The sequence below is a fragment of the Dreissena polymorpha genome, chromosome 13, assembly GCF_020536995.1.
Source record: "Dreissena polymorpha isolate Duluth1 chromosome 13, UMN_Dpol_1.0, whole genome shotgun sequence".
Lineage (NCBI taxonomy): Eukaryota > Metazoa > Mollusca > Bivalvia > Myida > Dreissenidae > Dreissena > Dreissena polymorpha.
In genome coordinates this window covers 16,275,397-16,302,280 of record NC_068367.1, presented here as the reverse complement: position 1 = coordinate 16,302,280, position 26,884 = coordinate 16,275,397, and the positions used below count along the sequence as shown (strand labels likewise).

At 37.6% G+C, this 26,884-nt stretch overlaps 1 protein-coding gene and 1 long non-coding RNA gene across 5 annotated transcripts in view; one reads left to right on the top strand and one right to left on the bottom strand.

Moving 5' to 3' along the window:
- Positions 1 to 23,035, top strand: part of LOC127855128 (endoplasmic reticulum aminopeptidase 1-like) — a 57,387-nt gene extending 34,352 nt beyond the window's left edge. The window contains exons 13-20 of one of the 3 annotated variants that reach the window (XM_052390511.1): positions 1,263 to 1,432; positions 8,971 to 9,116; positions 13,140 to 13,221; positions 13,642 to 13,695; positions 13,787 to 13,954; positions 15,457 to 15,597; positions 18,458 to 18,539; positions 22,281 to 23,035. In XM_052390511.1, coding sequence (XP_052246471.1) covers positions 1,263 to 1,432; positions 8,971 to 9,116; positions 13,140 to 13,221; positions 13,642 to 13,695; positions 13,787 to 13,954; positions 15,457 to 15,597; positions 18,458 to 18,539; positions 22,281 to 22,424 — 987 coding nt within the window. In that variant the 3' untranslated portion in view covers positions 22,425 to 23,035. The remainder of the gene's footprint in view (positions 1 to 1,262; positions 1,433 to 8,970; positions 9,117 to 13,139; positions 13,222 to 13,641; positions 13,696 to 13,786; positions 13,955 to 15,456; positions 15,598 to 18,457; positions 18,540 to 22,280) is intronic. The other 2 variants (XM_052390512.1, XM_052390513.1) reach the window with 2 other exon arrangements.
- Positions 23,036 to 25,356: 2,321 nt separating this feature from the next.
- On the bottom strand, positions 25,357 to 26,658 carry LOC127855753 (uncharacterized). Of its 2 annotated transcripts, XR_008037668.1 has the most exons (4): positions 26,539 to 26,658; positions 25,689 to 25,857; positions 25,519 to 25,602; positions 25,364 to 25,432 (listed from the first exon to the last, which is right to left on the bottom strand). It is a non-coding gene; the product is annotated as an uncharacterized LOC127855753 (long non-coding RNA). The 2 variants fall into 2 exon arrangements; XR_008037669.1 differs by lacking the exon at positions 25,519 to 25,602 and having other exon boundaries at positions 25,357 to 25,432.
- Positions 26,659 to 26,884: the final 226 nt, after the last annotated feature.

Below are 26,884 nucleotides of genomic sequence, written 5' to 3'. Positions count from 1 at the left end.
GGCATTTCAAACAAATATTTTTAGCGAGGCTGTTTTCGGAGAAAACACGAGCTATTCTCATAGCCAGCTCGTTGTCCGCCATAGGCGTGGTGCTAAAACCTTAACATTGGCCATAACTTTTTAAATATTGAAGATAGCACCTGATTTGGCATGCATGTGTATCTCATAGAGCTGCACATTTTGAGTGGTAAATTTCAAGGTGAACATCATCCTTCAAGGTCTAGGGTCGAAAAAACTAAGTTAAGGGAAGTTATAAGCTTTAAATGGACATAGTTATCTGACCTGCCCACGTATATATTTTTGTTAAATAAAGTCACCGCCCCCCCCCCCCCCCCCCCCCCCCTCCGGTTGGATTGGACAAAATTTAAGGGAAGTAATAAGCTTTAAAGGGAGATGATTTCTATACCTGCCAAATGATAAATAGCAATTTTATTTCAAAGCAGCGCAATAGGGGGCATTGTGTTTCTGACAAACACATCTCTTGTTGGGTCACTAGGTCAAAGGTCAAGGTCACTGTGACCTCTAAAAAAAATAATCTTTTGCAGCCGAGCGTGGCACCCGTTATGCGGTGCTCTTGTTGTAAAATTTGCATTTGCATTACTTCAATGGGAAGAGAACAACAATCTCCCTGAAACTAGGTAACTTTCCTTGTGTTTTATTGAATGAAATTCTGGATTAAAGAACACTGATATATGTATAGTCATTTATATAGTGTTTGAAATTTGTGTATTTATTATTAATTTATATAATACGAGGTAACCAAGTTAGCTCAGCGTTTGCGGAGAAAACCCGAGATATTGTCATAGCCAGCTCGTCGTCCGCCGTCCACGTCGTGCTAAAACCTTAACATTTTGTTAAGGTTTTGAACATTGGCACTAAAATCAAAGTGCTTCCACCTACAACTTTGAAACTTCATATGTAGATGCACCTTGATGAGTTCTACACGCCACACCCATTATGGGGTCACTAGGTCAAAGGTCAAGGTCACTGTGACCTCTAAAAAAAATAGAATTCTGACAAGCTTTCATTTATTCAAAACTGCACCTGTAGCCGAGCATGGCACCCGTTATGCGGTGCTCTTGTTTTGGGATTTGGGGTTACTGGCCAATGGTTTTTATTCTGTACTTGGTGACTATAGCAAATTTGTATTGTAATTTGAATTACCGTGCAGAATATTCCATAGACTGAGTCTTCAACATGCCCTACCCTTTATCAGTGAATTCAATAGACAGGAATGTTAAACATGACCCACCCTTTACCAGGTGTTCTCAGTGCCGGAGCGTGCTGGTCTCCTTGACGACGCCTTCATGCTGGCCCGCGTAGGTCAGCTGGACTACAGTGTGGCCCTTGACCTCTCTCTATACCTTGTGAACGAAGAAGATTACGTCCCCTGGTCTAGTTTCTTGGACAGCATTGCCTTCCTGTCAGACAGGTAAGTGCTTCTTTAATGCAAACTCAGATTAGGCCATGTCCCAATAGGGCTCTCCATGCACCTCCCCTGGGATTTATTTTCACCTATACCAAGTTGTTCAGTAACTCAAGTTAGTAAATTTTTTTACTTGTCCTCAAAGAGAAAATCAAATGAAAGTGTCCATAACAACCAGCTTCCATGGCAACCGCCACTCAAAATTGGAAAACGGACCAGGGAGACTATATCACATCATTATTATATTATATCTTATCGTAATACAAACAAATTAGTGTTTAAACAATGACTACACATTGTGCTTTATTTTAAAGACCAAATTATATATTTATCTCATTTGCATATTCATGAATATTAATGAGAAACTAACAAAATCAGGATTTTTTTAAATTTATGATCATAACTATGTTACTATACAATTAAATTTGATGAATTTGGTGTCTATACCTAGGTTTCAAGGGGCAAAGAACACATAATGATCATCAGACATTGTTTAAGTTTAATATAGTACACAAAAATCCAACATGGCGTCAAAAATGGCCGCCAAGATGGCCGCCAAAACCTATGTATGATCATAACTATGTAACTTTCCACTCAAATTTGATGAATTTTATGTCTATACCCAGTTTTCAGGGGGCAAAGAACACATTTATATCATCAGACATTGGTTAAGTTTAATAAAGTAAACACAAATGCAACATGGCGTCAAAAATGGCCACCAAGATGGCCGCCAAAACCTATTTATGATCAGAACGATGCAACTTTCAACTCAAATTTGATGAATTTTGTGTCTATATCCAGGCTTCATGAACAGAAATCCAACATTGTGTCAAAAATGGCCGCCAAGGTGGCCGCAAAACCTATTAATGATTATAAATATGCATAGGTTTCAGGTGGCAAAGAACACATTAAGATCATCAGGCATTGTTTAAGTTTATTTCATTACACACAAATCCAAGACAGCATCTAAAATGGCCGCCAAGATGGCCACCAAAACATATTTATGATCATAAAATATAACTATGTATCTATCCACTCAAATTTGATAAATTTGATGTCCATACCCAGGGAGCAAAAATACATTAATATCACATTTATATCATCAGACAAAATGTAAGCTAATTATGTTACACAGAAATCCAACACGGCGTCCAAAATGGCCTTCAACACATTACGATAGACCACAAGTCCTTCCATAACTTGTTACTCAAACGTTATGGTTGTTATGTAAAACGCCATAGTTTAGGAGACAAGGAACACTTTGATCGAATTGAGGTAATCACTAAGCAGTTGAATAATCATAAAATCCAATTTACGACATTTGAAGAAGAGAATGAACTAGCACATGACTTCATGATAGGATCAGGTTCTACCAACTTCTGTAGACTTCATTTTTTACTGTTGCTGCAAATCATTGAAGATTAATAACAGCCTGAATAAGCATGAGTTCTTTCAAAAGGTTAATATTAAACACTTTGTGTTCCTTTGACCATTAATTTACATCAGAGCGAATGTAGATGGTCTTATTGTCCCTTTCGAAGTAATGCAGGATCAAGATGAGCAAATCTGTATCCTCGTCCACCAATGTTGTGGTGCTACGCAAGATCGTTATACTGTTGATTTAACAATTTCAACGTCTGCATCCCCTGAAGACAGAACAACATAGCATCCCACTTTAGTCAGAGTTGTGCGGATCAGAGCAATCATGCTGGCCTTGTTTCTGTCACGAGTCAAAAAGTCTTCCTTTTTTACATGAGCATTCTGTTTCTTTGCTGAAACTCACAATATGATTCAAATTTGTTTCATCGTCTGCAGTGCGTGATGTCTTTTGTTATAATGACCGTCTTCTTAGCCATCGAACCCCACTGTTGCTTTTCCGTTATGCCTTTTTCTGAATCTACATAAGACTCAACTAGTGCGTTATTTGAGTCGCCCTTCTCCATGGTCAACAATGCAGCAAACTGCCACCATCATGCATCTGTTTCATGAATACAGTTTATCACAGCCTCACATGATGTGTCGCGATCTGAGGCTTATCTGTTGTACAAAGTATGTTCTTAGCTTCAAAGAAGGCAGCAGGATGGAAGCTCAGTTCATAAGACAATACAACTGAAAGGGAAGCAACTCCAGATTTTGACCACCAGGAAACGCTGGAACAGAAGAGCAGAATAAAAAGCGCGGTCAGAAGCGATCTTAACAGCCAAGCTATTCCCATTAGCTTTGGTTCTGTATTTTCTCGTAAATTTATAAGCAAAGACTGACTTTCCTATGATATCTCGTATGATCGTTTTCCAAACCGCCTCAATTGCACGAACATTCATATCTGACCCAGCCAATATCCCATAGACCATGTTTCTCAGAGTAAGGTCAGCTGTGTATGGTGAGCAGGTTGTAATCTGTGTCTGCATTTTCTCTAGATCAGAAGAATCCCCTTTGATGCACGCCTCAGTTGAGTCTTTGTGTTGTTGACTTGTAGTAAAGGTCAATTCTGTAAAATCCTGCATTGCACTGTTGTGCTCGAGTATTGCAGATAGGGTCCAAGGGGTTTGCATTTCCTCTGTCATTCCACTGCCGCGGGTGAGACCACATGTGCTCTATAAAAACATCACTAATGTTTGCTCAATGACAAGATCACATCCTAGCCCAGCCCAGCACAGATTTTTCCTACGAACAACGTGAAAACCAATACCAAACTTTTGATAAACATTCGGGTGGGTTTCCTCTAGGTTGCTTATTTGCTGCAGATACATGTTGTTATAAGCAGATTGCAGGTAATGTACCCAGCAAAGATGGATAACATATCGGACACTGCCTGCTAATGTATCAGCCAACACACAGTACAATATGCTTAAATTTGTAATCATAAGCTGATAATTCAGCCATACTATGCCTGTCTTTGAGGTCATGGCAAGTTCATGTTTCTTCTTCTCTGTAGCCCTCTCGAGTTTGATCAAAATCGCGTAACATGTATCATCTGCTAGCGTTGTTAGAGTACAAATTCTTGGCATTATCCAGATGATCTGAATGTCTGGATCTTCCTGGGTCCTGGTTGTGTATGCACTTTTCAACAAGAACATGGTCCTGTGAAGCCCTGGACAGCTTTTCGTGTCAAAATGTGCACAATTGCATGTTCTCCATAGACAGCCTCAAGTATGTTTTGAGAGCAGTTTCTTCCATGAGGGATCCTTGCCCCCCCCCCCCCCCCCCCCCCCACAAGTTCACACGATTATGAAACATCCCAAATTCTGAACAACATTTTCAACTACTTTGTGGCGCATCAATGATGATTGCGGCAGCCTTCCAATACAAGGGTTGGTCAAACGTTACAATTGTGTGAAGGTTGTGGCAAGGTTGCAAACTAAGGCTTATGTTGACAGAATGCACGTTTTGTCCCCATTGTTCATAATTATTAATCATAGGCAAGAATTTTGTTCTGATGCAAGATAGGCATTATTTCCTGCCAACTCAGTGTTGCCTGAAGCTGAAAAATATCGATCCTCTTGTCAAAATCCAGGCTGGTCCAAACGATGGCATTTCACATAACACAAATCACGTCAAAAGTAATGGACTTGTGGTCCTTCTTATTGTGTTGTTGGACGCCATGTGAGATTTCTGTCTAACATAATACACTTAAACTATGTCTGACAATCTCAATGTGTTCTTTGCCCCTTGAAACCTCGGTATAGACACCAAAATCATCAAATATGAGTGGATAGTTTTATAGTTATATATATATGATCATAAATAGGTTTTGGTGGCCATCTTGGTGGCCATTTTGGACGCCATGTTGGATTTTTGTGTACTATTGTAAACTTAAACAATGTATGATGATCTTTATGTGTTATTGCCACTTAAAACCCAGGTATAGACACCAAATTCATCAAATTTGAGTCGATAGTTACATAGTTATGATCATTTACAGGTTTTGGTGGCCATCTTGGCGGCCATTTTGGACGCCATGTTGGATTTGTGTGTAATATAATAAACTTAAACAATGTCTGATGATCTTAATGTGTTGTTTGGCCCTTGAAACCTATGTAAAGCCACCAAAATAATCAAATTTTAGTGGATATTTACATAGTTATGATCATTTATAGGTTTTGGCGGCCATTTTGGTGGCCATTTTGGACGCCATGTTGGATTTGTGTGTCCTATTGTAAACTTCAACAAGCTCCGATGATCTTTATGTGTTCTTTGCCCCTTAAAACCTAGGTATAGACACCAAATTCATCAAATATGATTGTATAGTAACATAGTTATAATCAATAATAGTAATTTTTCGCAATTTTGTTAGTTTCTCATTAATATTCATGAATATGCAAATGAGATAAATATATAATTTGGTCTTTAAAATAAAGCACAATGTGTAGCCTTTGTTTAAACACTAGTTTGTTTGTATTACGATAAGATATAATATATGGATATATCTTTGAGGACAAGTGAAAAAATATACTTACTTGAGTTACTGAACAACTTGGTATAGGTGAAAATTAATCTCAGGGTGGGTGCATGGAGACCCCTATTAGGACATGGCCTAAATGGAGACCAAATTTTTTTTTTAATTCAAAAGAATTTGGATCAAAACGTTTCAAGATATCAGTAATTTACATAGAATATTACATTGTGAAAGGAGTGTATATCATATCCAGGCCAAGCTTTTGGGAAAATATTGCCTTTCTGGCAGACATGAGAGACACAAAAGAATAGATTCTGTGTAAGGGCAAAAACCAATGAAGCCCAAATGATTAAAATTAAGCCTGAATACATATTGCATGGAAAACCACACTAATTTTAATTAGAAATAATACTGCAAGGTCATGCAGGTAACAGTTGATAATTGAAATGGGAGGCATAACCATATAGTAATCGCTAAGTCCGTCCTTTCGTCCTTCCTTACACCTGTTATTCTACGCTGCTTCTTGTGCAGAGCCTGAAGTATTGAAAGGTTTTAAAGAAACTTCATATAATCACTAAGTGAAAGTGCAGTGAACAAGAACCATGACTTTCTTGTATTCATGTGCAGAGTATAATTCCTATAGCACTGAATCTATTGCAATGAACTTTGGTACATTGATAGAGAAAACGAGAGGAAGTGCAGAGTAAAAGAATCACTACTTTTTTATTAGTCATTTTAGAGTTATTGCCCTGGGCTTATTTATTTTTAGTCTATTTCATGTGTTTTGATTAGATTACATGTATAAATTAGTAATTAATTGATGAAGGGATTAAAATAAAAATTAAAATTACAATTGTGGGCATTCAGGGACAGTGCAGAGTATTCAAACTAAAAATAAAACTAAGGTCAATTACCCGCTATTGGATCAAATAAATATTGGGAGATTTACCTGTTATACTGACAGTCCTTTTTGTTGTTGTTTACATGACCAACACATTTCTATCATCCAATCTACTCCTTATGAAATGCTGTTATTTTCCTGAACATATTTATCAGATCTTTGTCACTCATCCATATTTATTTTCTTTTACGACGTATATACTTTTCTCATGTTAATGGGTATCTTGTGTTGTTCAGTTGAAACATTGTTTTAAAGATTTGATGATTACATTGAATGTGTAGTTATTAAAATCAGAAAAAAAGCAGTAATAAAGATGACATGTTTCTTAAGACTCTTGTGAATACCCCCTCAGGCTGGCACTTTTATGAGCTCCCTAAAGAGTGCGCTGCTAGATTTTATCTTTCTTCTCCCTCTTTTTCTTTGCTTGTTAATCTTCTTTCCCTTCCTGATGATTACCAGATAAAATAGTTCACTATTGTACTTACCTGTGCCTGGTTTGTGTGTTCTGACTGGATAAAACTAAATTCCATATACCTTTTTATACATGCATCAATCAAAATCATTTTTAAACATTTTTAAATAAAGCACACTAAGTCAATAAAAACATGCTTTGTTATTTAAAAATAATGCTTTCATTATGTCATATTAAAAGACACACTTTTATAAGTCCTATAATGTTAAATTTATGTACATTTTATTCCATTTCGTTTAAGACTGTTTCAAGTCCCTAGCAGTGTTAACAGAGGGGACTTATTGATTTACACCCAGTCTGTCTGCCCGTCTGTCCGCCCTTCTTTTCATCTGTCCATAACAAAAATACGCAGCCTGCCATAACTCAAAAAATATTTAAGATAGGTTAATGAAACTCAGCCTGTGGTTAGAGGGAATATATACAGTATTACTTCTTTTTTGTCATACTAAATCTGTTTTAAATATGTCCACAGAAAACTCAAATCTGCATTCTGCCAGGAATAACAAGTAATTTATCTTGGTAAATGACCTTATAGAAATCCTTTTCTTACTTTAAACCCATCAACCTGTTAGGAGACAATGTTTTGTGTGTGACAATCTCCTTTTTATCAAACCTTGCCTTCTGTTAATGCCCTTTATAATTTGCTTTGTAATTTATTTTAATATTTTTAACCCAGTTTCATATAATTTAGTTTTCCACTTTATGTGAATGGTGGACCTGAATTACTTATAGATGTTAAATAAGAAATGATGCAAAGAGATTTGGAAGAGTTTTTGTCATCAAACACCCAAATATTAATGTCGGAAATATCTTGTATATGATAGGTTAACAGAACACAAAGTTTAAAAGACCATGTACCTTTTTTGAGATTTAAGTGGACACAAACAACTTAATTTGCGGGTCTGAAATAAAAAAAAATCCAACCATGAGTCTATTTCATGTTAAATATTTTCTTTCCCTTATTCTGTTTCAGGTTAAACATTGTCTTACTATTTTATGATTCTGTTTCATGTTAAATGTTTTCTCACTATGATTATGTCTATTTCATGTTAAGCATTTTCTCACTATGATTGTGTTTCATGTTTAGCATTTTCTCACTATGATTGTGTTTCATGTTTAGCATGTTCTCACTATGATTCAGTTTCATGTTTAGCATGTTCTCACTATGATTCAGTTTCATGTTTAGCATTTTCTCACTATGATTGTGTGTCATGTTTAGCATATTATCACAATGATTCAGTTTCATGTTTAGCGCTTTTTCACTATGATTCTGTTTCATGTTTAGTGTTTTTTCACAATGATTCTGTTTCATGTTTAGTGCTTTCTCACTATGATTCTGTTTAGCGTTTTCTCACAATGATATTGTGTGTTTCATGTTTAGCACTTTCTCACTATGATTTTGTTTAGCTTTTTCTCACTATGATGATGTTTCATGTTTAGCATTTTCTCACTATGACTCCATTTCATGTTTAGCGTTTTCTCACTATGATTCTGTTCATGTTTAGCATTTTCTCACAATAATTGTATTTCATGTTTTGTGTTTTCTCACTATAATTCTGCTTCATGTTTAGCATTTTCTCACTATGATTCTGTTAAATGTTAAGCATTTTCTCACTATGATTCTGTTTTCTTGTTTAGCATTTTCTCACTCTGATTCTGTTTTATGTTTAGCATTTTCTCACTATGATTCTGTTTCATGTTAAACGTTTTCTCACTATGATTCTGTTTCATGTTTAGCTTTTTCTCACTTTGATTATGTTTCATGTTAATTTCAGACTGGAAAGTAAGCCTGTGTATTCAGCCTTCAAGGCTTACTTGCTGAAGCTGATGATGAACCGTCTGAAAACAATATCGGAGAAAGACTGGCTGAAATTTGAAAATATATCTGACCTGGAAAAATATCTGAAAGCTGCTATTATAGGTATAGATGGTTGTTGATGGATGCAGTCCTTTCTGATAAACATTTGTTCTATTTTACAAGTTTGCTATGAAACTAATTGAAAAAAAGCCTGGTGTTTTCGATCTTTTTTAAGACAGTGGCTTGGAATTTTGCCCAAGAAAATTTTATGAGATGGAACAAAGAATAAGGATTTGTTTACCTTTATATGTGACTTGCTCTGGTAAAACAGGACTTAATGCATATACATAAAGTGTTGTCCTGTAAATGGAGAAATATAATAAAACCAGAAAGTGTTGTCCCTGATTAATCTGTGTGTACTGCACAGGCTAATCTAGGATGACACTTTACTCAAATAGATAGAGCCAAGTTTTCCAATAGCTAGTCTCATATTCATACATTTATGCTGGGTTTCATTTGTCAGGAACTAAAAATTGGTCTATAACAGTTGCTTTCATAATTGTTTAAATGGTCAATGTCTAAAAAGGGTCTAATCTAATGATATTGGTAAGAAATACTCGTACAATGGAATTATATATTATCCCATCATTGCCTTTCAGCATTTTGGAAAGTACACTTGTGGTTATATATGTTTTTGAAACCATGCCTTTGATGGTATGTATAAATCACAGAAATGATTGCCTATACACATTCGCATGGTAAAAAACACTCTTTTTATTCCAATATTTCGCCCAAATGGGCTTTATCAAGGTTTACAAATATAAATTTACTACATCTTTTTTACTGTCTTGTACATCAATAAAGTAAATGTTTTTCAACGTCAAAAATGACAGAAAATGGCGTCATGACCTCATACATTACCATGTGACATACAATTGCGCCAAAATAAATAAATAACATATACCGATGACAATTTGTTGTATGGTAACTATACTTGATAAGAACTTACTATCAATTGTAATTTAAATACTATACTATAATAATAATAATAATACAGATAATCAAGTATAGTAACCATATGTTACGGTATATGTTATTTATTTATTTTGGTGCAATTGTATGTCACATGGTAATGTATGACGTCATGACGTCATATCCTGTCATTGTTGACGTTGAAAAACATTTACTTTATTGATGTACAAGACAGTAAAAAAGATGTAGTAAATTTATATTTGTAAACCTTGATAAAGTCCATTTGGGCAAAATATTGGAATAAAAAGAGTGTTTTTTACCATGAAAATATATATCTTTATCCCTACTGGATATTAAACTGAGTATACACATTCAGTAAAGGGTTGGTTAAAATAAGTCATGTTTGCTTTACTTAAAGTTGGGTTGCAATGTTGTAATGCAACCAGTGTGTGTCTTGTGTACAGGAGAACTCCCTCAAGGAGCAATAACTTCTCAAAATTTTTCCAATTTCACCAGGTCCTGACTTCTCCAATTGAACATGTTAACAATTGTTACTCTACATCTACATCTATCTACATCTACATTGTACATCGCTGCAATCAAGCATGATTATTATGCGACGGGTGGTGAAAGAATAAGAATAAAGAATGAGGGACAGTAAAGTAAGAAGAGCTTGATAGTTAAAAGACAGAAGGAAAGTAAAGCAGAACACCAGCTACGTTTCGCCCTTCTCCCTCATGCCTCTCCGGCTACGGTGGCCGCTGAGAGGATTGAGCCTCAACCGGCACAGCCACGAGGGGTCATTAGGAGTTACTTTGTAGCTGGCGCTGATGTATTTCCAATAAGCCTGCCTCTCTAGTCGCTGAGAGGTAGCTTTGGCCTGGAGATAGCTATGACGATTTTTCGACTTTCCTGTCGCTTTTTGTCGGGCGAAGAGTTTATTTCTCTTCCTGTGGAGGACCTTGACCGCTTTTGTGATCCAAGGTTTGTGTACCTTATTTCCAGACAGCATTTTTGATGGAATGTGTTGGTTCATAAGCCTTTTTAGGAGCTCTTCAAAGATAGACCACGAGTCATTAACTGTCATATCCTTGGTGTTTTCCATAAACGGTGAAGTCTGTGCGGACAACTCATCACGCATCGACTGATAGTCGGCTTTCCTGTATCGGTATACCTTTCTTGGCGGTTTCTTCACCTTCCTTGGGCGTAAGCTAGAGTCCACAAATATGGCTTCATGGTCGCCTATTCCAGGGATGGTCTCACATTTATTGATGAGAGTAATGTTGTTTGTGAAGAAAACGTCAAGAATGTTACTGGTGTACTCCGTGATACGCGTGGGCGACTGGACAACTTGGTCAAGTGATGCGTCCTTGGCTATTGACAGGAGCTGTTTACATTGGGTGTTGTTTGTGGCCTGTGGTTTAGGGCATTCATTTTTCCCAGTCAATATCAGGCAGGTTGAAGTCACCTCCCAGCCATAGGTGGGCGTTTCTTGGGATTCTGGTAAGGACGGCCTTGAGTTCCTCTAGATATTCGGGATCAGTGGATGAAGGTGGTTTATAGCACGCACCAATGTAGAGGTCTTGTGCTCCTTGAATTTGGACCTTGGTCCACACCGCCTCTAGGTTGTTGTCTGATTTCAACTCTTCTGGTTCGTCACTCCTGTGTTTGTCTGATACAAGAATGAAGACTCCTCCTCCAGTGGATTTCCTATCTCGGTCTTTCCGGTAAGCATTGAAGTTGGCCGGAAACACCTCAGACGATCCAATAGAGTCGTCGAGCCATGATTCCGTGCCAATGACTATATCAGCCTGTGTCGCTTCAATCATGTTCTGCAGTATCGCCTTCTTGCCTGGGCTTTTGATTGACTGGCAATTAACGACCAGAGTTCTCAGTCCATTTTCAGCCCTGGCAGCAGTGGGGCTTTCCCTTGAGCTATGCTGATGCTGGTGGGGCGACGAAGTGGCATTTGGGCGGCTGAAGCTGATTTCACTATCTGTATGTGTGATGTCGCTTAGGGCCGAGTAGCTGTTTGAGGTGTCGAACAGGGTTGTGTCGAATATCCCTGTTGAGAAGTTAGGCACGCCGCATTGAACGCATTCCCAAGTTATGTTAGTCAGGGCCTTGAAGACAGAGTCCGGCATCCCCATGCACTCCTGATGGTACCACACATCGCAGGAATCGCAGCAGACACAGGGTGTTGTCCATTTGCATGCTTTACTGCATATAGCACAGGGAAATTTGGTCTGTCTTGGGCCAGGGTTTGGTTCTATTGACTCTGCTAGTAGGAGAATGCATAGGTACAATAGGACTTGTTTGTCTCGGCAGATAGGGCCTTGAGCCTTTCTCATTGTGGTCTTCATGCTAATAATAAGATGCGAAGAAAGTGACAATGTTGGGCAACTTTGACCTAAGACTTGGTAAATTGTACCACTATCCGACTACTTACCATGGTTTGGCATCTCTGGGGTTAGCCTGGTCATGATGAGCACTGTTGTCAGCGCAAAAGTTGTGATTTGGTGGTCAAACATCGTAAGGTTTTCCTTCAAATTTCGTAACCGGAAGTAAACAAATGCAATTTCAGAACGAGGTTGAATGAGGGGTGTTCAAAAAGTGTTTCTTGCATCTGTCATTTAGAGTTTATCTGTCAGATCTTAATGGAGATGGCTTACCATACTGTTCATGAAGTAAGTTGTAGGCAAGGAGATAGTTTAAGCATGAGGGGAAAGAGAAATTAAATAACTTTAATTTTTCAGAATCGAGAGAAAAAAAGAAGTTGCGCGCGCACCACCGTCACGTCACTCAATCTAATTACTCTAATGAAAATTTGAAATGAATAGATAATAGTTTTAAAAAAAATAAGCGTATACAGCTGATACAAAAGTTGAAATCAACCCTCAATAAATATTTTGCCAGTATCGGTTCAGTGGCTGCAAACTTGAACCATGAGTTATAGCTAACTTTAAACATTTAAAAATGTTTGGTAAAATATCTCTGACCATAACAAGCACAAGGTTTTCATAAGTTTTACAGATTTAGGTTTTCAAAGCGAATTGTGAAAGGCAAGGTTTGGAAAAATATCCAAATTTGAACCATGGGAAATTTTAACTAAATGTTAAAACTTTTGAACACATGGGCCTTCAATGTTCCATGGTTACATTTGCATTCTTGTAGACAAGGCAGTTGGCCTGGGGTATGCGCCTGTCCTGGAGAACGGTCGCCAGCAGTTTATGAGTTGGCTGACAAACAAAACAAGGTAGTAATTACATATACACATTTATCCTTTTTATCATTTTTCATTCACTAGAATAGTTTCATATTACAGTTTGATTTCATTACTTTAAAGTTACCATAGGATGAAAAAAAAGCTTGAGTTATTAAGGGTCCCAAGTTATTTAGGTGTACATAATGAGGAAGTTGGAAATATTGAAATGTATGTCCTACTAATTATAAATTGTTAACATAAAAACTTAAAATGAGCAATTGCAATAATGCCTTGTTACTAAACAAAAAGTATAAATGCAATAAACTGTTATGTTGTCAGTATTATTCTTTGTTTTAAAGTGTATACCAATACTTAAATAATTAATTCATTTAAGTCAATGGATAACTGTTTGTTTATATATTTAAATGCTCAACCAATTTTTCTTTGTTCTGAGTCTATTCTTTACTCTAGGGTCAAAGAATGGGGTCAGGAGTACGGGCCTTTAGCTCCTTTTTGCTTTTTCAAGTGAGTTGCCTAGAAATTATTATTTTGATGCTTGCTTAAAGAAACAACTAGCTAAAATTTTGTCAGAATAACTAAATGTTTACAATGACAGCTTAAATGTGGATCTAAAGGCCGTCATATACATGACTGGAGTCATGACTGGAGATGGCACAGTGTGGGAGTCAGTCTGGAAACGCTACAACGAGGCAAGAGATGACAATGAGAAACGCAAGCTTCTGTATGCCCTTGCTAGCACCAAGGAGGCCAGGCTATTGAGCAGGTAAGACCTTGCTAGCACCAAGGAGGCCAGGCTATTGAGCAGGTAAGACCTTGCTAGCACCAAGGAGGCCAGGCTATTGAGCAGGTAAGACCTTGCTAGCACCAAGGAGGCCAGGATATTGAGCAGGTAAGACCTTGCTAGCACCAAGGAGGCCAGGCTATTGAGCAGGTAAGCCCTTGCTAGCACCAAGGAGGCCAGGCTATTGAGCAGGTAAGACCTTGCTAGCACCAAGGAGGCCAGGCTATTGAGCAGGTAAGACCTTGCTAGCACCAAGGAGGCCAGGCTATTGAGCAGGTAAGACCTTGCTAGCACCAATGAGGCCAGGCTATTGAGCAGGTAAGACCTTGCTAGCACCAAGGAGGCCAGGCTATTGAGCAGGTATGCCCTTGCTAGCACCAAGGAGGCCAGGCTATTGAGCAGGTATGCCCTTGCTAGCACCAAGGAGGCCAGGCTATTGAGCAGGTAAGATGTATGCCCTTGCTAGCACCAAGGAGGCCAGGCTATTGAGCAGGTAAGATGCTGATGGAGATGCTTTATGGGCTTATGTCACACCATGAGACAAACCTTAATAATTTTATTTATTTTTTTGGAGGGGGGATCTAATTCCCCACCCCAGAGCCAGACATATTTGTACAAAATTCTTTAAAGTGCTCCTCCCAGAAGAATTAAAAAGGCTGAATTCCCATCACCCATAAATCTCTTTAATACCCGCCAATGCAAACTAAGTGGAAAAATTGACAGGGGTCTAAAGTTTAATTATTAAAGGTGAAGAAGTTCCATAATTTCCTCATTGAAAATACTTCAGTGAGACAATTTTTAGGCGAAAATGCTTGTTCTAAAATATATTATTAGTGAGTGGATTACACCTTATCAGTGTTATTATTACACCTACTTAACCCTTTCATTGCGGGAACCGAATTTTGAAGGCCTTTGCAAACAGTTTGGATCCAGATGAGACGCAACAGAACATGGCGTCTCATCAGGATCCAAACTGTTTGCTATTCTGATAATATTATTTGAAAAAAAAATCGAAGAAAATGCTAATTTTAGAAATTAAGCAGACACCATTTTAGCAGACGACAAATTTCCCAGCATGCAAAGGGTTAAGAAGGGAAAAAAAGGAAGCTTTAGTCAAACATTATCCAGGCAATGATTCTATATGAAGCAATGTGTGGATGATTTTTGAGTTTTGAATTTTATTTTTATGTCCCCCCACCACTATAGTGGGAGACATTGTTTTTTGCCCTGTCTGTTGGTTGGTTGGTTTGTTTGTTTGTTTCTTTGTTTGTTTGTTTGCTCCAACTTAAACATTTTGCCATTACTTTTGCAATATTGAAGATAGCAACTTCATACTTGGCATGCATGTGTATCTCATGGAGCTGCACATTTTGAGTAGTGCAAGTTCAAGGTCGTCCTTCAAGGTCAAAGGTCAAATTTATAGCTTCAAATCGGCACAGAAGGGGACATAGTGTTTCTTACAAACACATATCTTTTTCTTGCAGGCTTTTACACTCCAGTCTGAATGAGTCCGAGGTTCGATCCCAGGACGCACCGATGGCGCTATCATCTGTGGCAACGTCGTACACAGGTCAGATCCTGGCCTGGAGATTCCTGCAGCAAAACTGGGACACCATCGTTTCAAGGTTGGCCTAAACATGTTTATAGATATAAATGGAAAATTGTATGCATTTAAAAAAAAATGTTTGATGGGTGATGGTTATGAAGAATAGTATGTGTTTCATGAAGAATTTTATTATGGATTATTAAAAAATATATATAATATGTTTGTGACAAATGCTGGCAAATTAAGTCAGCAATAATGCACAGGGATGTCAGAGAAAAACAAAGGTCTTATTTATTATGGTTGTTATGGGTTGGTTATAACAAGTTGACAAATAAATCAACCTTTTTTGTCAAAATTTTGTTCTCAAAATGTTGTTGTCCATATTTCCAATAAAGTTTAAAACTTGTGGTTTTAGGTCAATAGCCTAAGTTTGCATTGACCAATCTGAATGAACATTTGGATAAAGAGAGATTGCATGGAGACTTTACTTAGGTTTGTTCTTGGAGCTAGTAAGGTCAAGGTCACTGTACAGTTGAAACCTAATGGCTTTTACTTGCATGGCTCGAATTTCATGTTGGCTCGAATTCTCCTTGAAGCATGGATTTTTTGCTATGTATTCATAAATTTTTTTGTTGAATGGCTGGCAAGGGTCCAATTATTGAGTGGCTCGAACTTTTTTCACACTCCCTGTCACAATTTTCATACTTTCTTTGTTTATTTGGCTCGGACACGCTTTGGGTTGCATAAAGGTGTCACTAGGTCAAAGGTCATGGTCACTGGCACAATAAGTTGGAAAAGCGTTTCTGATAAATAATTTTTCAACGAATCCACCGATTGGCTTGATACTTCACATGCGCATTGACCTTTAACATTAGATGACCCCTTTCAAAATTGGGGTCAGTTGGTCAAAAGTTAAGGTCACCATCACAATAAGTGTGAAAATTGTTTCAATCAATAACTCATCAACGGATTGACCGATTGGCTTGATACTAAAAAAGGGTGATTTGCCTTGGACAGTAGATTACCCCTATTGAAATTGCGGTCACTAGTTCAAAGCTCTGTTTGGAAGGGCATATATCTCCGACCGCGGAACACTTGTTTTATTATATCAAGCTGGCATGAAGACCTAGCTTGGAAGTATATGTGAGGCTAGTCAGATCAAGATGGCATGAAGACCTTGCTTGGAAGTATATGTGAGGCTAGTCAGATCAAGATGGCATGAAGACCTAGCTTGGAAGTATATGTGAGGCTTGTCAGATCAAGATGGCATGAAGACCTAGCTTGGAAGTATATGTGAGGCCAGTCAGATCAAGCGTGCATGAAGACCTTGCTTGGAAGTATATGTGAGGCTAGTCAGATCAAGATGGCATGAAGACCTTGCTTGGAGTTATATGTGAGGCTTGTCAGATCAAGCTGGCATGAAGACCTAGCTTGGAGTTATATGTGAGGCCAGTCAGATCAAGATGGCATGAAGACCTAGCTTGGAAGTATATGTGAGGCCAGTCAGATCAAGCTGGCATGAAGACCTAGCTTGGAGTTATATGTGAGGCTTGTCAGATCAAGCTGGCATGGAGACCTAGCTTGGAAGTATATGTGAGGCTTGTCAGATCAAGATGGCATGAAGACCTAGCTTGGAAGTATATGTGAGGCCAGTCAGATCAAGCGTGCATGAAGACCTTGCTTGGAAGTATATGTGAGGCTAGTCAGATCAAGATGGCACGAAGACCTTGCTTGGAAGTATATGTGAGGCTTGTCAGATTAAGGTCATTGTGATTGCAAACAGAAAACTGTTTCCACTGAACTTGAGTTGTGGTGTAGGTTATTGCACATGTATTCAATAACTTAAGTTAGAACAGATATATTGTGCTGAAATGTCTGTAAAGGTAGGTTACATGCTGATCTAGTTGGGGATATTGTGCTGAAATGTCTGTGTAGGTAGGTTACATGCTGATCTAGTTGGTGATATTGTGCTGAAATTTCTGTGTAGGTATGTAGCATTTCAATCTAGTAGGGTATTTTGGTGAAATGTCTGTGTAGTTAGGTTACATGCTGATCTAGTTGGGGATATTGTGCTGAAATGTCTGTGTAGGTAGATTACATGCTGATCTAGTTGGTGATATTGTGCTGAAATGTCTGTGTAGTTAGGTTACATGCTGATCTAGTTGGGGATATTGTGCTGAAATGTCTGTGTAGGTAGGTTACATTCTGATCTAGTAGTGAATATTTTGCTGAAATGTCTGTGTAGATAGGTTTCATGAGGATCTAGTAGGGGATAATGTTCTGAAATTTCTGTGTAGGTACGTCACTTGCTGATCTAGTAGGGGATACTGTGCTGAAATGTCTGTGTAGGTACGTCACTTGCTGATCTAGTAGGGGATGATGTGCTGAAATGTCTGTGTAGGTACGTCACTTGCTGATCTAGTAGGGGATAATGTGCTAAAATGTCTGTGTAGGTAGGTTACTTGCTGATCTAGTACGGAGTTACAATTGGGGCGTGTGTGGTCAAGACCACTGGTATTAAAAAGCAAAATATTTAAATATAAAAAGGAAGTTATCATAATGAAAACATCAATATATTATAACATAAAATTTTTATGTAACTGAATGGACAAAATAGAGCTGTTCAAGGACAGAAACACTACATGTATTCATACTCTTTGATAGTATGATAGTTAAATCACATTTTCCTTAAGACATGTCATGAAATGACCACACAAACTTTTTTAAGTTGAATATCTGTAGTTGTTATATAGTAAATGTTTATAGAAATAAACAATTATATATTAAAACAAGAAATGTACCATGGCAAGAAATCAGATTTGACCATTTTAACCAACTAATTTAGCTGAACCAAATTACAATAGCAAGTAAGGTCTGCTACCATCACAGAAAATTACAGCACAATAAATCCCTCCTAACTTTTTCTGTTTATTGAACAGGTATGGGGATACATCGTTCATGATTCCAAGCTTCATCAAGTCTGCCTGTAGCAACTTTGACTCCAAGTTCGACTATGAGGATGTGAGTTATTCTTTATTCATACACTATTTTAGGTGAACTTAATCACAAAACATTTAAAGCATAAATGTTAAGATGAATTTTAGACAAGATTTTATTCTCGGATATAGATAAATGTGCAACAACTCTACAGCACTGATTTTATTGCAGATATATAATCAAAACTTCACAAATGTGCTCTCACTCATTCAGTTATCTTAAATAAAGGCCCTAAACTCAGATCTGCAATTACACATAATTATGCCCGTTATTATTTTATTTTTAGCTCACCTGAGCACAACGTGCTCATGGTTAGCTTTTGTGATCGCCTTTTGTCCGTCGTGCGTCATCAACATTTTGCCTTGTGAACACTCTAGAGGCCACATTTATTGTCTGATCTTCATGAAATTTGGTCAAAACATTTGTCCCATTGATACCTTGACTGAGTTCGAAACTGGGTCATGCTGGGTCATAAACTAGGTCACTAGGTCAAAAAAAAGAAAAACCTTGTGAACACTGTAGAAGTCACATTTGATGCCCAATCTTCATGTAACTTTGTGAAAATGTTTGTCTAAATGATATGTTGGTTGACTTAAAAAATGGTTCCGGTCCGTTGAAAAACATGGCCACCAGGGGCGGGGCAGTATTCCTTATATGGCTATAGAGAAACCCTGTGAACACTCTAGAAGTCACAATTTTTGCTCAATCATCATGAAACTTGGTCAAAATATTGGTTTTATTGATATTTCGAACGAGTTAAAAAAAAATAGCTGTACACGATGCGTGCAAACCGTGTCGGATGATTTACACATGTTGCAATACAACTGTCATGATTGGGCGCTTATTTCATCAAATCTTTAAATAGAATCATATGAGGAAATTCATTTGATACTTTCGAAAATTGCAAACGTTTGTGTTTATGACGCTAATTGTCTATATTACTCACCCATAATTTGATTTTAAAAATGGAAATCTGGCATTTATGGGATTATTGAGTAATGGATAAAGATGGAAGAAGTTGCATGTATTCGATTGAGACAGTTTAAACATATGTATCGGGGAATCTGGAGACACGGGATAATACGATAACTACAATCAGTTATGAGTTCTCCTTGGCTTCAAACTGTTAATTGAGTAATCAAACACTCAATTTAAAACTCCTCCAGGTGCGGTATCCTACAGCTAGGTGCGAACACTGTTTTCTTTTATACGCCGCGTTTTATAAGACGAAAAACACTGTCATGGGCATGGGTGTGAAATAAATTATTCATTATCACTTTTAAATGAAAGGGATCAATACGTTTATGTTGAATTATTTTATTTTAAGCAAACACGATGAACACGGCGGTATATATTATGGGTCTGCGGTGATTCGCAGTGTTCGCCTCATGGCAAACGGCCCCGCGACATTTGATCTAAAACACTGAACGCGGGGCTGATATTGGTAAGCGAACACAGTGAGATGAACACCGCGCGAGTGGCGTTTGTTTAAGTACACGGTGCCTGTACTAGGGGTAAAAATACATATTTTCATGTCTTTTCCATGGGTCCGAAGTCGTAGTTTTTTTGAAGATTTATGACAGTTCCGATCTGTTTATACTAGCAGGTACTAGATCGGTACAGGTTTTATAATGTAAGGGAGGTAACTACTACTCATCTGTCGCCAATTGGTCTACTTTTTTTGGTATGCATTATGCCATTACGGTGCTGAAATATGGCAGTGAATAAGTGCATTTTTCAGAAAGGGCTGCTTTTGAAGTACCCTTGGGTTATTGACAACGCCAATTCTAAGTATGCAGAACAGATATAGAGATGTCTAGTATGGGGGAATCCGCGTTGTAAAGCCACCAGAAGAGTGAACATTTAGAATACATATTCAATACAAATAACGGGTTTTGTTTTGGTATGTGTAATGCCTTTGGTCAATTACGGTACTATATCATAATGAAATATCTTACTTTTGATAAAAACAGTTGTTACGGTATCAGGGAAGTGCAGACTGTTGTAAGTCACAAAGAATGTTAAGCGAGAAGGGACCAATTTAGCAAAAGATGTTGTCAGTATTGGACACTAAAATAATATACATTTTTCAGTATGTCCGCTAAAAAAAGTGCTTGAATTTGGATTTTTTTCCCTTGAAAAGTGCTTTGAAAGTGCTTGAATTTCATTCAAGAAAATCTGTATGAACCCTGCAAGGGGCGTGGCATTTTTCCTTATATGGCTATAGTAAAATCTTGTTTACACTCAAGAGGCCACATTTATTGTCCGATCTTCATGAAACTTGGTCAGAAGCTTCATCCCAATAATATCATGGACGAGTTCAAAAATGATGCTGGTTGGTTGAAAAACATGTCCGCCAGGGGCGGGGCATTTTTCCTTGTATGGACTTATGAATCTTCATGAAACTTTGTCAGTATATTTGTTTAAATGATATCTTGGATGTGTATGAAAATGGTTCTGGTCTGTTGAAAAACGTGATTGCCAGGGTGTTCACTAGTCATGAAAGTTGGTAAGAACATTTTGTTCTAATGACATCTTGGGCTGCACAGAACAGATCAGTTCCTTTGAATCTCAGGTGAGCGACGTTGGGCCTTTCAGGCCCTCTAGTTTTAATTCATGTTAACGTTTGCTTGCAACTTCTCTGTATTTCCGTATTCACTATGTATTGACATATTGAAATATAACTTAACATATGTCTGCAGAGTTTTATGATCAGTAACTGACAAAGACTTATGACTGCTTTTCAATAACTGAGGATAGAGATATTTTGATGGAGTATTGTGTGTTGGTAGCTTGCTGATCTAGAATGAGATTGTATTCTTGGCCAGTTTGGGCAAGGTCGCTTATTACAAATATCCAATCATATTGCTATCAGTAATCTAAGCTTGGACTAAGTATTTTTCTGTTATGTTTTGTGAAGATGCATGCAGATCTAGCTTGGGATTGCATTTGGGTCAGTCGGGTCAAGGTCAGGTGAAGGTCATTGTTACTTTAAAAAGAGAAAAGTGTCTGCTCATTAACTAGAGATTTAAATCTAACTTTGCTTGGTGGTATTGTGCTAAAATTTGGTGTGTAGCAGCATACAAGTACATACAAACTTAGTGTAGAAATGAATTATGGGCCGGTCATGTCAAGGTGAAGGTCACTGTTTCTAAAAAAATAGAAACAAAGGTTTGGCTTATATACTAGAAAATTTATAGAGATTTGTGATTAAATTTGAGTGAAGGTAGTTCACATGCAGACCTTTATGTATAATGCATCTTTATATAATAATTATGAATTAATTGGTAAAACAATAAAAACAAGGAAATCTAATTTTGTTGCATGGCTACATTACTAGTTGTAATCTATATTCTCAGGTTTTTATTAATCAACTATGTAAATATTACAGATATTCACCCTTAAATATGTTTCACAGTCATTGTATAAGATGACTTAGAGACAATGTACATTAAACTGTCAAAGTTGAAGAAGTGAGCTGTCTTTTGGCATCTCTTGTTTTGCGTTTTGTTGTGTTTTCTTTCTTTTTAAAGGTTGAGATTTGCTGACTGTTTTTTTTTTCTTATTGTGTGTACTAGCATATGTCAGCGACATTGAACAGTCCATTACATTAAGAGTTTTGCTCTTTTTGTACTAGACATTCCATAAATATTTTGTTTGCAATTGTCTCATACTTAATTGTTTTTGTTTTTGTTTTTTGGGGAACTTGGCAGTATAACTTCATTTAAGGTTGTTGTTCATTGTTGTTGATTTTCGGTTATCCAGGTGAGATCCTTCTTTGAGGCACATGACCCCAAGTCAGGCAAGAGGGCCATCCAGCAAGTTCTGGAGAAAATACAAGCAAACATCAACTGGGTGTCACAGTATGAACAGAAAGTTGTGGATTGGCTCAATAAGAAGTCCCATTAAAATGCATGAGGACAGTTAAAAAAATTGTTATTTCCTACTTAAAATCAAATATTTGTTCATATTTATTTTCATGTTCAGATTCAAAAGCCTTTAACATCATCTCTGCAGTTTATGAGTTATGGATAATCAAAAATATCATTGAAATTTTCTCTCAACGTAAAATAACTTAGAAAGTTTTCACTGTTATTGTCTATTAACACTCTTGTTATTAGCCCACTTGAGTACTCTATGCTTGTTGTAACTATATGTAGAGCTCTGAAATATTGACCTTGCACTAGTTAACTCCATTTTCCAGAATTATACGCATACATTTTTCCTACATTTGCATTGGCTTTGTTCATGCTCATTTTAAACATGTTATATACAACCGTAACAATAAACTTAGTGAGGTACACTTCAATCGTTTAAATTGGCTTCCATTTCGGGAACCAATTTCTTCTTCATAACGGTACTTTAATATAATCATGCACAAAGATCTAGCAAGGTTAATATAGGCAAGCCATATAATGAAACTATCAATATTGTCCGATTTAAGATAGGAAAATGAAGTGTAGTGGTATTTTTGTTTGTAAAAATATTGTTTATCATGAAACAAATTAAATTAAAATGTTCTTATTTGGTTATTTATAAATGTGAATTCAATTTAATCATTTACCCAAGATAATTTGTCATGTATGATTAGAAGGCTCTTTGTGAAATTTATGCCCCCCTTCGAAGAAGAGGGGGTATATTGTTTTGCACATGTCTGTCTGTCTGTCTGTCTGTCTGTCTGTCTGTCTGTCTGTCTGTCTGTCTGTCTGTCCACCAGATGGTTTTTGGATGATAACTCAAAAACGCTTAGTCCTAGGATCATGAAACTTTATAGGTAGATTGATCATGACTTGCAGATGACCCCTATTGTTTTTGAGGTCACTAGGTCAAAGGTCAAGGTCATGGTGACTCGAAATGGTAAAATGGTTTTTGGATAACTCAAGAACACATACGCAGCCAACAGGGCGAACTCTGAACAATAAAACTGAAGCAACTGGTCTGTAATCCTAAATCTATAATTATCAGTCCAATGAAACATCATCATTTGAGTAAAATAAAGTGGATCAGTAAAAAATATTATCAGAATATGAGATTTTTTTGTATATTTTGTATATTAAATATTGTGTTAATGTTTAATTTTGTTGATTAATATAAATATAAGCAGGACAGGAAAGGTAATACACTATTATATATTTCTTATATACAGGGGAAACAAATGCAATAAGTTTAAATTTCATGTTTAATAAATAGAGGATATTTGTTCATGTCAGTGTGAGATCATTTGTTATTTTTTTCATTGTCCCTTGACATATTGCTTTTATATTTTGCATACTTGTTTAACAACATCACCCCAACCTATAAACAAGAGCAGACAACTCTATCAAGCATTTTGTCATAATTATTGCCCCTTTTATACTTAGAATATGCATGTTATTGATAAATCTATGTTAAAGTTTGTGTACTACCCCAAATATTTCCTATATCCTTTGACATATTGCTTTTATATGTTGCATACTTGTTTACCAACATGACCCCAACCTATAAACAAGAGCAGACGCACTGTATCAAGCATTTTGACATAATTATGGCCCCTTTTACACTTAGATAATTCAACATTTGCTTTAATTGCCATTACTTCTTTATTTATGATCCCATTTTAGTACTACTTTGACAAAACAACACTTACCTGAATACCACAATGGATTCCACCCAAACAATACCCCACGCCCCTACCAGAATCCCCCCCCCCCCCCCAACCTCACCCCCCCCCCAAATTTTTTTTTTTTAAAACATCATCTAATAAATTTACCTCCCCCTCATTATACCCCCTCTCACCCCCTACCCCCCCCCCCCCCCACCCCCACCCCAAAAAAAAACTAGAAACAACATTTATCTTCCCCCCCCACCCCACATTATTTTGATACCCCCACTCACCCACCTTACCCCCCCCCTCACCCCCCCCCCACCCTACCCCCCCCCATATTTTTTTTAAACATTAATAAATTACCACACCCCACATTATACCCCCCCTCTCACCCCCCTACCCCCCCCCCTACCCTCCCCCCCAACCCCCCCCCCCCCCCCCAAAAAAAAAAAAAAGAAATTTTTTTTTTTCCTTTTTTTATTTTTGAAAGATCGTCTAATAAATTATTGAATATGAACAATTTCCCCATGATGGCTTACGTTATACTGTCAAGCACTCGAATAGTCGAGTGCGCTGTCCTCTGACAGCTCTTGTTAGGTCACTAGGTCAAAGGTCAAGGTCACAGTGACTCGAAATAGTAAAATGGATTCCGGATGATAACTAAAGAATGCTTAGGCCTAGGATCATGAAACTTTATAGGTACATTGATCATGACTGGCAGATGACCCCTTTTGATTTTCAGGTCACTAGGTCAAAGGTCACAGTGACTTGAACTAGTACAATGGTTTCAGGATGATAACTTACATTAGTTCAAAGGTCAAGGTCACAGTGACAAAAAATGTATTCACACAATGGCTGCCACTACAACTTACAGCCCAGATGGGTGGCATGCATGTTTTACAAACAGCCCTTGTTTGCAATTTGATTAATTTGCTTTTAATAGTAATTACAATTCTGCTGCTTTTCTTGTATGCTGTTAAATACACTTTCTGTCTTGATTTTAATTGAAACTGTATTATGGTTTTGCTGGTCAAAAATGTTGTTAAAGATTTTCATTGACATTTTTATATGTTATACAATATGATTTGAGTAACTATACATATGTTATAATTATATAATCCATTTGTATTTATTATTCACTTGCAATATTTCCAAATAAGACATTATCTCATCTCAAGTATTAATTAACCAAATGTAAATTATGGTTTTGGATTCAAATTACTGAGTCGGCAGAGTGCCAGACTAAATGTATAAATCAAAGGATCACGGGTTTGATCCCCCACCGAGCCCCATAACTTACTGAGTCCGCTATCTTAGTTAGCAGAGTGCCAGACTATAAATCAAAGGATCACCGGTTTGATCCCCCGCCGAGCCCCATAACTTACTGAGTCTTCTATCTTAGTTAGCAGAGTGCCAGACTATAAATCAAAGGATCACCGGTTTGATCCCCCGCCGAGCCCCATAACTTACTGAGTCCGCTATCTTAGTTAGCAGAGTGCCAGACTATAAATCAAAGGATCACCGGTTTGATCCCCCACCGAGCTGCATAACTTACTGAGTCCGCTATCTTAGTTAGCAGAGTGCCAGACTATAAATCAAAGGATCACCGGTTTGATCCCCCGCCGAGCCCCATAACTTACTGAGTCCGCTATCTTAGTTAGCAGAGTGCCAGACTATAAATCAAAGGATCACCGGTTTGATCCCCCGCCGAGCCCCATAACTTACTGAGTCCGCTATCTTAGTTAGCAGAGTGCCAGACTATAAATCAAAGGATCACCGGTTTGATCCCCCGCCGAGCTGCATAACTTACTGAGTCCGCTATCTTAGTTAGCAGAGTGCCAGACTATAAATCAAAGGATCACCGGTTTGATCCCCCGCCGAGCTGCATAACTTACTGAGTCCGCTATCTTAGTTAGCAGAGTGCCAGACTATAAATCAAAGGATCACCGGTTTGATCCCCCACCGAGCTGCATAACTTACTGAGTCCGCTATCTTAGTTAGCAGAGTGCCAGACTATAAATCAAAGGATCACGGGTTTGATCCCCCACTGAGCCCCATAACTTACTGAGTCTTCTATCTTAGTTAGCAGAGTGCCAGACTATAAATCAAAGGATCACCGGTTTGATCCCCCACCGAGCTGCATAACTTACTGAGTCGGCTATCTTAGTTAGCAGAGTGCCAGACTATAAATCAAAGGATCACCGGTTTGATCCCCCACCGAGCTGCATAACTTACTGAGTCCGCTATCTTAGTTAGCAGAGTGCCAGACTATAAATCAAAGGATCACCGGTTTGATCCCCCACCGAGCTGCATAACTTACTGAGTCCGCTATCTTAGTTAGCAGAGTGCCAGACTATAAATCAAAGGATCACCGGTTTGATCCCCCACCGAGCTGCATAACTTACTGAGTCCGCTATCTTAGTTAGCAGAGTGCCAGACTATAAATCAAAGGATCACCGGTTTGATCCCCCACCGAGCCGCATAACTTACTGAGTCCGCTATCTTAGTTAGCAGAGTGCCAGACTATAAATCAAAGGATCACCGGTTTGATCCCCCACCGAGCTGCATAACTTATGTGGTGATTAGTCACAAAATATTTTTACAGCCATTCTACCTTACCTCTGATTCAAGTACACCAGTTGTCATTTACAGGAACAAGTATGTGAACTGATAAAGCACCCTATCCTGGAAAAGTATTTGTAGTTTATTTTACCACTGTGATATGACTGACACAATATTGATTTCAACTTATAATTTTAATAACCACACAAATAAAACTGAATAC